Here is a 12,480-nt window from a genome sequence, read left to right as displayed (position 1 = left end):
TGGGAAGAAGGGAGGGGTGGAGGGAAGGTATAAGATGTGGTTATTATGTTTACTCAGATGATTTGCAACAAATTAAATTGATTTTTCTTCCACAAGTTGAGTCTATTTTGCCCATGACCATAACTGGTGAGTGAGCCGCCCCTGTCCTTCATTCCTAATCCCGTGCCCCTTCTGTTATGACTCCCATCCCATCTCACTGGGTGCAGGGAGTGAATGCAGGACCGCATGGTTCCACTGTCAGTCAAACCACCACAGGGTTGGACTAGATATCTCCAGCAGTCCCCTCCAACCTCAACTATTTTGTGATTCTATGAAGACCGTAATAATGAAAGAACAGAAATATAACAGAAACAGAGTAGAGCACCATGTGTTTCTCTGATTTTTAGATTAAGGCCCAACCTGAAACAAATAATTTGTGATAGAATTCGTAAATATAAGAATGCTGAGCTATGCTGAGATTGTGTATTTCCCATGCTTTGATCCCACATAAAGTTCTACGTAGCAAAAACTGGAGAGAAAAAAAATGAAATCCATTACTACCTTTTAAGCATCTTACATTGAAGCTTTTAAAAATGTCAGTAAAGAGACAATTAACTTTCTTCAACAATTTCCCTCCTTTCACAACTAGTAATTCTAGGAAAGGGAGGAGGCAGTGAGCATAGAGCCATCTAGAGTGCAATAGAATACAGTCTATTGGAAAACTACAATCAAATCCTCTGGAGAGTTTAAAAATTCACACTGCATATGCTATTTGTAGCTAGTAAGTCTCAAATAAAACCCACTGAAGTTAGAACTGTGATACAGCTAAGAAAAGAAGAACCAGATGAACACCACTGAAGCTGATTCTGCTCATTGTACATAAACATATTCTTTAAGTAGAACCCGCAAGTGATTTATGTAGGAAATCAAATTAATTACTTTAAGCAACTGAAGCGTTTGCTATTTCACAGGATTTTGATTCAGCTGGTAGTTTATTCACATACATACACAATCTTCATTACATTCACTCCTGAAAGTTGCAAGTTAAACTCTATGAACCTTCACACAGCTGCTGGATACTTTAGCTTCAAACATAGGGAGCAGTTCCAAAGTAATGTATGTTTGATCGGATATGGCACTTTTTAGATTAATCTATAATAAAAATATATCAGAAAATACACATAATTTTTTGCAGTTACCGAGCAGTTCCATCGCATCATCTTCATTGTCAATATCTTCTTCAGTGACAGATGGAGCTGTGCTGTGAGCAGAATCAAAGGAGTCCTGAGAAAGCATGGCAGCCAGCAGTTTCTTATGTTGCTGCTGTTGTTGTTTTAGTCCTTTGGTCTTTGGCTCCATTTTTAAGCTGTGAGGGAGGAAAGCATAATTTGCTCTTACTGGTGCTCTCTACAAAATATGTCACGCATTTGTAAATTAGTAGCCCATGATGTCCTCCAGATCTGAAGGTAAAGCCATCAGATCACATAGAAACCAGCAGGTTATCACTCATTCTCTGATCATTGGATGTTATAAGTCAGTTTGTGTTTTCAGTTCCTACCTAAAGTTTTGCTTGAATGATGACGGGAAATTTCCCATTGACTTTATGGGCATTAATCAAGTCTAAATAAGCTACATATACAGACAACAGGATGCTAATTACTCATCAGTATTGCTAAGGCACTGATCGCACAGCAACAAAGCTGACAACAAAGAATTGCTCCCTTGAGTGGTTATGTTATCATGACCCCATAGGATTAAGGACTATATAGGTATATAAGTTCTCATAGTTTGTTGACCTGTGTTCCTAACCTAAGTAATAGACAACTGGAACTGCACAGAAGTCAGCAGAAGAGTCTAAGGTAGGACTTACTGCAGTTAGCAATTTCTGATTCCTTACAACAGCAAGATAAAGACAATGGGACAGAAGTTTGGTGCCCCACATGAGGGTATCAGTACCACCGCAGACTGCCTTGCACTCTGTTGCAGTGCCATGGTTTAACTTGGCTGACAGCCAAACACCAAACAGCCTCTTGCTCACTATCCCCCCTGCCCTGGTGGAACAGGGGAGAGAATTGGAGGGGTAAAGGTAAGGAGATTCATAGGCTGAGATAAGAACAATTTAATAAGTGAAATAAAATAAAATTTAAAAAATAATGACAATAACAATTATAATAATAGTGTAACAGAATATACAAATGAGTGATGCACAGTGCAATTGCTCAACACCTGCTAACTGATGCCCAACCCATTCCCGGCTAGCAGTCCCAGAGGAGTGAAAATCCTGAAACAAAACCACAATCCCAGAAGATCGAGAGAGTGTATTCCAGCCAAACCTCATTTACACACTAAACATGAGATTATATCGTATCATATGAAAATACCAGTTTGGATCCATTACTGCACCCGCAGACTATCAAAACATGGGAATTTGGAAAGTCACGGAATCGCCTAGATGGTGGAGTACAAAGGCGAGACAAAGAGTTTCCACCCAGAAGAAATTTCTTCCATGGTTTTAACCAAAATGAAGGAAATTGCAGAAGCATATCTCGGGAAGACCATTACTAACGCTGTAGTGACTGTACCAGCCTATTTCAATGACTCTCAGCGTCAGGCTACAAAAGATGCTGGAACCATTGATCCCACATACTAAAAACATCAGTATATTATCAACATTATTCTTACACCAAATCCCACACTAAATCCAAAACACAGTGCTAGTCTAGCTACTAAGAAGAAAATGAACTCTATCTCCCAGCCAAAACCAGGACATGCAGGAAGGCAGATCTGTTGCAATTATATGAAATTTAGTATAATCAATGACAGCTCATTTCCCACTGCAAAGATAAACTAATAAGACAAAGTGGACCTTGGAGATGAAAAATGGGTTTTGAGTTTAAGACATCAGTTTATGGATGAGGCCTTTGGAAGCTCTAGTTCATTTTGGGCTCTAAGAAACAAGAGCATCATACTAAAAGAAATTTCTCATGTAGAAAACAACTAACAATGACTTGGAAATGAGTTTAATCCTATTTTCACGGTGTTCGAATTTCTGAAAGATGAGCTCAGTACCAGCAGGACTGCCAGCACTTTTATATGATCCCTTATCACGTATTAATACCTTGCCTTTCTCCCATACAGCAGCAACAGAGAGCAGTACAAAACCAGTGACAAATACAGTCTTTCCTCTCTAGCAATCCAGAACATTAAGGGCAAAAAGGTGACCCCTTCATCAGTTTCACAAGACATCACTAATACAGCTACCTTAGACTGGTTCACTATCTTTCCCAGTGAAAGTAGTAGTGAAACCTGTCCTTTCCGTTGCTCAAAATTAATTCTCCTTCTTTTTTCAAGTAACTGGGCCTGGCTTTCAGATATACGTGTCCTTCCATTGCTCATCACCACAGGAATGTATGTATTTAAGGAGGAAATAGTGGTTCTTTCCCACTGTCCACTACTGAATAGATCAAAAAGTGAGGTTCGTGGTTGCAAAGACAGAAAAAGCAGACAACTCGCTGATTCCCAAATATCATGTACTACGTATACTCACTATGATCTACTTTATGCTGAAAAGATGAATATTGAAACCACTGGCATGTTATCAACAGACCAGTAGTCCATAGGAATATGCTGTTTTCTGCAGCCCACTCAGTACCCTATAGAATGCTATGAATGTGTAAGGACTCAGGGCTTTCCCTTCCATCAAAGAGGAAAAAACTTGTATGCTTTGGTCTCAACACAAAAAGGGGGAGTCACATGACACTATGGCAATTACTCTACCAGTGATCTGTCAGTGCCTAATCCTCTGGATATTTATATATTATTTCATTTATGTAGCATTTCCTTATGTTTAGTGATAAGTAAAAGAAAACATATTACCTGAAAATAATGGGACAATTACAATTTTCACTTTCCTGTTCTTAGGCTGTAACTGAAGATTAGGGTAAGTTTTGAGTTCGCTGGTTTATCACATAAATCCTGATAATTAGTGATTAATAAACTATCACTTTTTATTAAAAGTATTGTTAAATCAAATTTAACAAGATATAAATAGAAACATTTAATGTGCATTTCAAATTGCTCCCTCTTCCATTTGTCAGGTAAAAATGTAACTGAATTATTTTAGGCTACATTAACTATGAAGCAGATGAACGAAATACAGATGAGGTAGCCAAAAGTTCTTTACAACTGATAACAATGTCATTGAGAGTTTAATCTTTTAATCTCATAAAACTCATACTATTCCCCCTACTTTTGGATGTACTAGGCATATGCTATATTAAAACTAAATTATTATTACCTATTACTTGTCTCATGCATTTGGTGTATAGTCAATTCCAAATTCTGCTAACAGTACTTTAACTCCCAGTAACACTTAACCAGACACCAGAGAAACTGCCTGTTATTAGTGAACTATTATTAGACATTCAAATTAACCTTGATCAATACAGTTCTTTTAAACTTCCATATATATGTACATGGCATCAATTTTAGTATCACCACTATCCTGAAGTTCTGCAAGTTTATGGTTATTTTGCAAGACTGCAAACATGCTTTTTATAAATGCCTTACAAAAGCTAATGAAATGCTAATGAAGCAAAGAATTATCCCAGACATAAAATCAGTCATCCACATGTAAATCCATATGCTGCATGTAATTTAGTAGTTATTCATTTCCACTGAAAATCAGTGTTCCCACAGAATGATATGTATTTTTCAACAGGTCTTCAGCACTTAACTGCACCTAAAAAATTAGAGATATCAGTGTCCCATGAATCTTTTCTGGCATCAAGTACTCCATATTCTCCTTATTTCATAGCCAGGCAATGTGATTTTGTCATGATACTCAAGAAGACTCCTCAAATACTATTCTCAAAGCCATTAATCACAGTTTTTAATTATAGCATTAGCTGTGAGGTTCTCACAGCTTATACCACCCTCTACAAAGAGAAAAATACGCTGCTTTGAATCATCTTTGTTACTTAGAACTAAACCTATTTGCTCCCTTCTAGAGATTAGACGGAGATGCTTATTTCTGCTCCTTCCTATTGAAAGGAGGGATACAATATCCTCAATTTGCTCTGCAATGTGGAACAGATCTTTATTCAGTGTCTTTATTGGACTGCTGAATAAGGAAAAAGAAACCCAGGCCCTCACAATCAAGCTGCAGTGCCAGTTGCTGACTCCATTACTTTCCCAGGAACTGCACTGGAGAGACCCAGTGTCTGAGTTCTGTTGGTTCCAGTCCAATGTCTGGCTGAAGGATCATTATTACATGCTGCTACTTCTTTGAAAATAGTAGTACTTGCAACTTCCCCCACAATAACCTAATTAAAAGAAGAAAGAAGTACTCATTGATAACAAACTTTCCCAGCATGTGAGGTAAGCTGATGAATGCAGCCTGTAAGAGTACAGCAAGTGGTAGACTAGTTTCCTTGAGACAGAGAGGTGAATTCCAATCTAGAAGGCACAAGGAGGATATAGTGAAGGAATACCTCAGACCTTTTCAAAGGGAAAAGCAGAGAATTTCTGCCTTCCTTGAAAGAGGAAGAAAAAGGTGTCTGCTGCAGTCAGAGTACTAGTTAAAACCAAGGAGAAAGGCTACAGGGTTGAGGGAGAACCATAGGTGTTTAAGCCAATTAACAGAGGCAGTGCACAAGCTTTTTTTTTTTTTTTTCTTAAAAGACATTAATCCTTTTTTAAAGAATGGCTGTGAATACTTCACTTTCTGTGACAAACAGGTATCTTTAAATCATGGAAAATGAACTCTTTGTAAAAATGATAATGTCTCCCATATAGCTGAAGCACATAAACAAACATACTCCCCCCCACCCTCAGTCAAGCTCAATAAATCATCAGAAGTTATTCACTGCAGAGAATACAATTTTCTCTTTGAGAAAGGACTGTTATTAATACCAAGACGCTAAGTATAAGAACTGAAGATTAATTTAGGAAGTCCTGTTAAAAATAACATAGATACTGTTTCCCTTATCTATCTTTCGATTAAATGAGAAAATCAGATGTTATCACTAAAGTGTCAAGAAGATTAACAAACAGCTACTACCAACTGCTGAAAAGACAGAAGGGTTTGAAGTATCTGAATGAAGCTATACATCATAAAATTATAACACAATGGTCCTCAATCATGTCAACATACACTTAGCTTTATATATGGGAATAAAACAATGGGATTGTAAATGAGTACAAGGTTAATAATATATAAAAGCATGAGAAGAAATCAGTCTTGTATTAATGTCTTTAATTTATTCTGTATGCTGCCACACTATGGCATGGGAATTTAAAAGCCCTGCACTCTGCTCTCAGAAATGGGGTGTCAAAAGCCCGCATTGTGCTCTGCTTCACGAATTATAAAATCTCTAGGCCAAACCAAAATCCCACCTTCCTCCAGGACTGCTGCTATCCTCACTGTCCCACTGCTCATTTTTATTTCTTGGTATTGGTGGCTGCAGCATCTCAGCAGCCAGCGGGTCTGCATCATTCTCTTCACGGCCAACCCATTCTCCAATCACACGAGGTCTGAGAAGCGGGGTGTTAAAACCCGTTGTGTCCTGAAGAGAGATAAAAAAAAAAAACAAAACACAGAAATACTGCACTGCTTGTTCTCAACCACACATGTAAATCGGAAAAGAAAAAAAAAGAAATAGAAAATAAAAGTATTAACTAAAAAGTACAAAAACTGTACAGTACATATACATTATCATTTCAGAGGGCTATAAAATACCCAGAAACAATCATGGACTAATGAAGACATTCCCATTAACAAAATTCCAAGAGAGATTTTCCCACTCTGATGCCTCAAATCTGTCTTATTTCTTACTTTTCAATAGCAACTGTACAAATCTCAGGTATCATATTGATTTTTTTTTTTTTTTTTGTTTTTTTTTTTTTTTTTTTTTAATAATAAATGCCCAACTCTTCAAACTGGCACTGTGTTAGTTCTCCTAAATAACTGATAAGGTCACTTGTACAATGAGTACCCCAACCAAAAGACTGTTGTAGATTAACAGTATCACTCTTATTTGCATTATGAATTAATGCAAAACTAAAAAATACATCTGCATTTGGCACTTTAAAAATAACCCTGCTGGGATTTACATAATGTACCTTTCAATTCTGAAAACAGTATTAACAGCTTAATAAAATGCATTTCTGAAACTACTACTCATTTTTAACCACTTACTGGAAGAAGACAGGCGGAGAGGATTGCAAGAAGCAAGCAAAATGCAACTGGAGTATTCAAATAGTAGCAATGATTTGCATCATTATATCAGGAATTTAGATTAAGGAAAAAAATTTGTCCTTAATTGTATGAAAAAGCTGTTCTGAAGCGGTGAGTATCTCTGTTCTTAATGTTACTAGAATGGCTGTAGATAAAGGGTCATGTACAACAGTACAGTCAAACTAAAAAGAACTCTGTACACAAATGATGGGATAGAAATATTTATTTTGCTTTAACTAAACTCTTTTCTAGGCTAACAAAGATAGTTCAAATATAAAATTCCAAATAAGGAGAGATATATTCTATTCCTATCCTTTAAAGAGAGAAAATTTCAGGAAAACAAATCCTTGGCTGTTGCCTAGCTCAGTGTCTTCATAAATATTCCTGACATAAAACAATGCTTTCCAAACAAAGAGCATCTGGAAAAAGTACAGCACAGTGATTACTTGGCCTAGCAACCATATTTTCTCATCTTCCTAAAACCAAACCATTTTCAATGTCTCTTCCTAATTGACACAGATATAGTAAAAGCAGTTTGAAGTAGAGGCCTCTACTGAAATCAAACAAACAAACAAAAAAAAGGCTGTAAACTGCTTTCACATGAATATACTTACCCACTCTGTCTAGGCACTGTAATTTTGCTGAGCAGAACTCCAAGAGCTTCCATTTTGACAGAGCCAAACATGACCCAGGCCCTGGATTAGACTCACTCACCCTTGTCCTTTTGTTCTGCTTTCTGTAACGTCCCTGTGAGTGCATTACCGCACTCCACTGTACATACGTCCCTCCAGAGATCTCCATCACTTGCCTAATTCACTTTTTACACAACGTCTGTTTTCTGCAAGGTTGATGTGACACAGTAGGACCACTGCAAATGGAATGCAGCCAATACAGAAGAGAGAAGTCTGAGGAAAACACCACAGCTTCAGAGGTTTTAGAATACCTAACCACTGCTGTCTTTCTTTTATGTACTTACAAATACACATTTTGTGCATCTGTCTGGTGCTGTGCCATCGTCAGGTAATACAGACTAGATGACAGTGGCCTCTGGTCACTTAATAGGCGTAACCTGTCACATGTGTGACTATCATCATATGCCTATGAGCTAGGAAAAAAGATTATTCCACTGCCCACAATGACTTCATTACACAAGGTGCTTATATTAGTCTCTTTAAGTAAGAACCATTTTGCCTCTTCTGAGGTTTATTCCTGCTACTCTAGCCATTTTCTCCCTTCCCTTTCTCCCTAGGATAATCTCTAATAATTAATAAAAATGGTTTCTGGAGCTAGTTAAACTTGTAACAACTTGCAGTGCCAATCTTGCTCAAAGCTTTCAGTCCCTTAAGTGAAAATGAAAAGCACCTAAAAATGTGCCCTTTTTTCAGCACCATAAGTTTTCCCTGACATCGTACACTGCACCATCAGCATATGACTAAGGAAACCATGAATGCTGTGTCTATCCTTGTTATGCTGATTTCTTTTCTAGACATTTTAGGCATTAAAGTAGCACTTTCATACTCTACTTAATAGAAATGTAATTTACTTTACATAGTCATGCTTTGCCTCACTTTATCAACTTGCTTTCCTTTTTGAATCTTGTTAATTAGAACACCACAGTTTCAGTGACCTAATTTATTTTCTTCCTTTCAACTATATAAACAGCCACAGTGAAAATAGTAAATGGAGAATCATAGACATCTCTATTCAGAACACTTCAGGACTTTTATTTGGCACCTCATTTCAAAAGCCTCAGTAAATTCAGATGAAGTATTCTGCTCTCAAACAAGTTTTTACAGGTTTTTTAATATATATATAAACCTTACAATCTTAAATTATTTCCAATTTATATTCCCCCATAAATGACATAAGAGATTAACAGTGACATTAGTGTGCACAGAAATATTTTCAGCACATGTAAGCATTTAAACCTGCACTAAATGAACCTAGAGGATTATTATATGGTGCAGTCCAGGTGTCATCCATATCAGTTGCTACCAACTTGACACAGTCAAGCTTCCTTTATGTAGAGACCAGGAGAAGGGACAGACTGGAAGACAGCTGAATCTCATCTTCACATTGGGCTGAGACGTGGTTGCAGTATGCAATCCCCAACAGGGAAAATAACAATATTTGTGCATCCATTTATCTAAGCATAGTTTAAAAAGGTCAGTATTCCTAATTTCTGATATGGACTTTTAGGGAACCTCCACAGTGAGAAACACCTTTGAGTGAGCAGAAATTTGTTTATTTTTATTACTTAGAGTAGTTGTTTCCTTTATTTTATTAATTATAACCTGTGTTCATTGTAGTAATACTACGTGTAAGAAGAAAGTAGACCACAGACACAGCATAAAAAAATGTTTTAATATTAACCTTGAATGTCAAAATCTGTTATGAATTATTACATCATCTTCCCTTGAGTCTGATTCTGGATCTCTAACATTTAGTTGTCTCATATTGTTATGTTTTAAGTAACTGAAAGACATGGCTGGGAACTCCAAACAAATTTCACAATGTTATGATAGATCTCACACTATCTGTGAGAGCTCCAATATATGAAGCTTAAATAAAGCACCAATCTATGGACTATTTGGATTATGTTAAAATCTCATCTATTTAAAAAGAAAATATTTCTTTTTAAAGAAGTATTCACAGTAAACAAACAAACAAACAAAAAAACGCTTGGAAAACATTTGCTAAGTGTTCTTTAGAGAATTAAAAGCCAGAAGATGAATAAACCTTCTCCTGCCTCCTTTCAAATTGCTTCAGAATAACATTCTTCTAGTCAGTTTTCAACTGTGGCAAGAGATAAAGCCTGTGACTCCTTATTCTGCATGGTATGGTTCAGAAATAATTGCTGAAGTGGGTACGGACACATAAACTAATTTTTAACCTATTTCTGCATTGTAGCATCTTGGCTACATTCTGCCTCAATGTATCTTACAACGCAGACATGGTACAGTGCAAGATATATTACAGTTTATTTTGGGACAAAACTAGAAGTAGGGTCTTCCAGCAGCAGTGAATTCTAGAGGAGGTGCATGATCAGTAGCCTTATGATCAGAGCATTCACGCAGGACACCAAAGCTCCAGTAGTTTGGCTAGTCCATACTTCTGTGAGAATTTGAACTTCCCAGGGAAGTGTCCTAACAGACTTAGGAAAAACCCTGAGACTCACAGTGAATTCAGTGTCTTTCCTCTATATTTTTTTAAACAAACTAGAATTCTGTGAATTTCACTGACAGGCTAAGGTCCTAGCTCAACTTCTTCATATACACAAATTTCTTCACATTATTGAGAAACTTTAGAAACTGTACGCTTTCACATATAGTTTCTGTGCAGTGGTAAGGAGGGTGAAATTCATAAATTTGTATTATATTAACTCTGCAATTAAAATCTGTGAGTTACAAGGCATCCCTTCTCATTTTCTTTCCTGACACAAGCAGTGCCAGTTGCTGATTTGCGGTCTGAATCAGCAAGAGAGACTGAACACCAAACTCTGGAAGTCTGAAGGAAATCAGATTAAGAAGGAGGGAATCTATACCATAAATCTGTTTCAACTGCAGTAATCTTAAGAAATTTTTTTGCAATTATATCAGTGAACTCTGAAATTTTATTAGACTGTGTCAAACTGAAAGCTTCCATTTTGACTGACCTTGTCTGCCTGTATTCTCTCTCTACCTTTGTCTTGGACTGAAGCCCTAAGTACTGGCTGGCACAAAGATAGTAAGAGCAGATATTTGACAAGAATCTGTTTAAATGAAAAACCCTTCCACAAAAGTTATTTTAATTCAGAGCAAACTGGTTTTCAAAATCCAAATGCTCAAGTAGCTAAGCAACTAACTAACTGAATTATTTGGAGGAGGAGTTACATCAACCAAAAAACTGAAACTATCACACTGATCAAGTACTCCCCTGACAAAGGCAGCTAGAGGTTACTGCAGCCAGAAAGAATCATTTTAAAAAACCCACAAAACTTAAATAATGAGAAACAAAAACAAAGGAATATACACACGCATTCTCTGTTTTCTCCGAGATCATAATCTAAAACACAGATAAAACAGTAGGATTGTGGGCTCTGTTCTACTCCTCCAGAATATTCCTGATCATCAGGAAAACAAACCAAGGAAGAACATATAGACAAATATAGTATTGTGTTTAGTTTTATGTCTCTCATGACATCTGTGTAATGCCAATGTTACAACAAAATCCAATGCCAAGCTTGGGCATGCTGTTCTAGACCCATGACATGTACCTGAAGGGTTAAATGCTTAATCCAAACCACAGATTCATGTAGTTTGAAAAATGATTCAGCGTTGACGCAGTCTAGAAAAGGAAGCTGTAGTATCAGTATGTATTTCTGGGAAAGGAATTACAATGAACTTGACTGTATTTATAGCTGAAAAATAAACATTGCCTGGGAACATGCTCAGGTGAAATGAAACCAAATTCTGTCTAATGCTAAACTATTATCACGTAGTCTTTTGCTGTTTTTGGCCCAAGTCATATAATATGCTTGGAAACAAGTCACAGGAACCTTTCGGGAATTGGCTCATGTAAGGCATTCCTAAGAGGCAGCAATCACACAATCACAGAATGGTAGGGGTTGGAAGGGACATCTGAATATCACCTAGACTAACCCCCCTGCTAGAGCATGATCACCTAGAGTAGATCACACAGGAATGTGTCCAGGGGAGTCTTGAATGTCTCCAGAGAAGGAGACTCCACAACCTCTCTGGGCAGCCTGTTCCAGTGCTCCGTCACCCTGACAGTAAAGAAGTATTTCCTTATGTTTAGGCTGAACCTCCTGTTTTCCAGTTTGTGCCCCTTGTCCTGTCACTGGACACCACTGAGAAGAGTCTGGCCCCATCCTCCTGACACCTGCCCTTTAGATATTTATAAGCATTGATGAGATCCTCCCTCAGCCTCCTCTTCTTCAAGCTAAACAGACCCAGCTCTCTCAGCCTTTCCTCATATGGTAGATGCTCCAATTCCCTCATCATCTTAGTGGACCTGCACTGGACCCTCTCCAGTAGTTCCTTGTCCTTCTTGAACTGAGGAGCCCAGAACAGCACACTGTACTCCAGGTGAGGTCTCACCAGAGTAGAGTAGAGGGCGATGATAACCTCCCTTTACCTGCTGGCCACACTCTTCTTAATGGATCCCAGGACGCCATTCGCCTTGTTGGCTGCGATGGCACATTATTGGCTCGTGGTCCACCAGGACTCCTAGGTCTAAAACTAAAATTTGTGTTAAGGGTGTAA

General features: G+C 37.6%; 1 protein-coding gene across 1 annotated transcript; it reads right to left on the bottom strand.

Annotated features, from left to right (window-relative positions):
• Positions 1 to 1,178: 1,178 nt before the first annotated feature.
• Positions 1,179 to 7,975, bottom strand: LOC114818605 (uncharacterized protein C8orf34 homolog; the record flags this gene model as incomplete). Its single annotated transcript, XM_029085108.1, has 3 exons — positions 7,931 to 7,975; positions 6,376 to 6,545; positions 1,179 to 1,345 (listed from the first exon to the last, which is right to left on the bottom strand). Coding segments are annotated over exons 1-3 (382 nt in total), but the record flags the coding sequence as incomplete, so codon positions are not given.
• Positions 7,976 to 12,480: the final 4,505 nt, after the last annotated feature.

Source organism: Antrostomus carolinensis, unplaced genomic scaffold, assembly GCF_000700745.2.
Source record: "Antrostomus carolinensis isolate BGI_N321 unplaced genomic scaffold, ASM70074v2 scaffold24375, whole genome shotgun sequence".
Taxonomy (NCBI): domain Eukaryota; kingdom Metazoa; phylum Chordata; class Aves; order Caprimulgiformes; family Caprimulgidae; genus Antrostomus; species Antrostomus carolinensis.
Note: the sequence above shows the minus strand (reverse complement) of the source record. Positions and strands in the feature narration are given on the sequence as shown.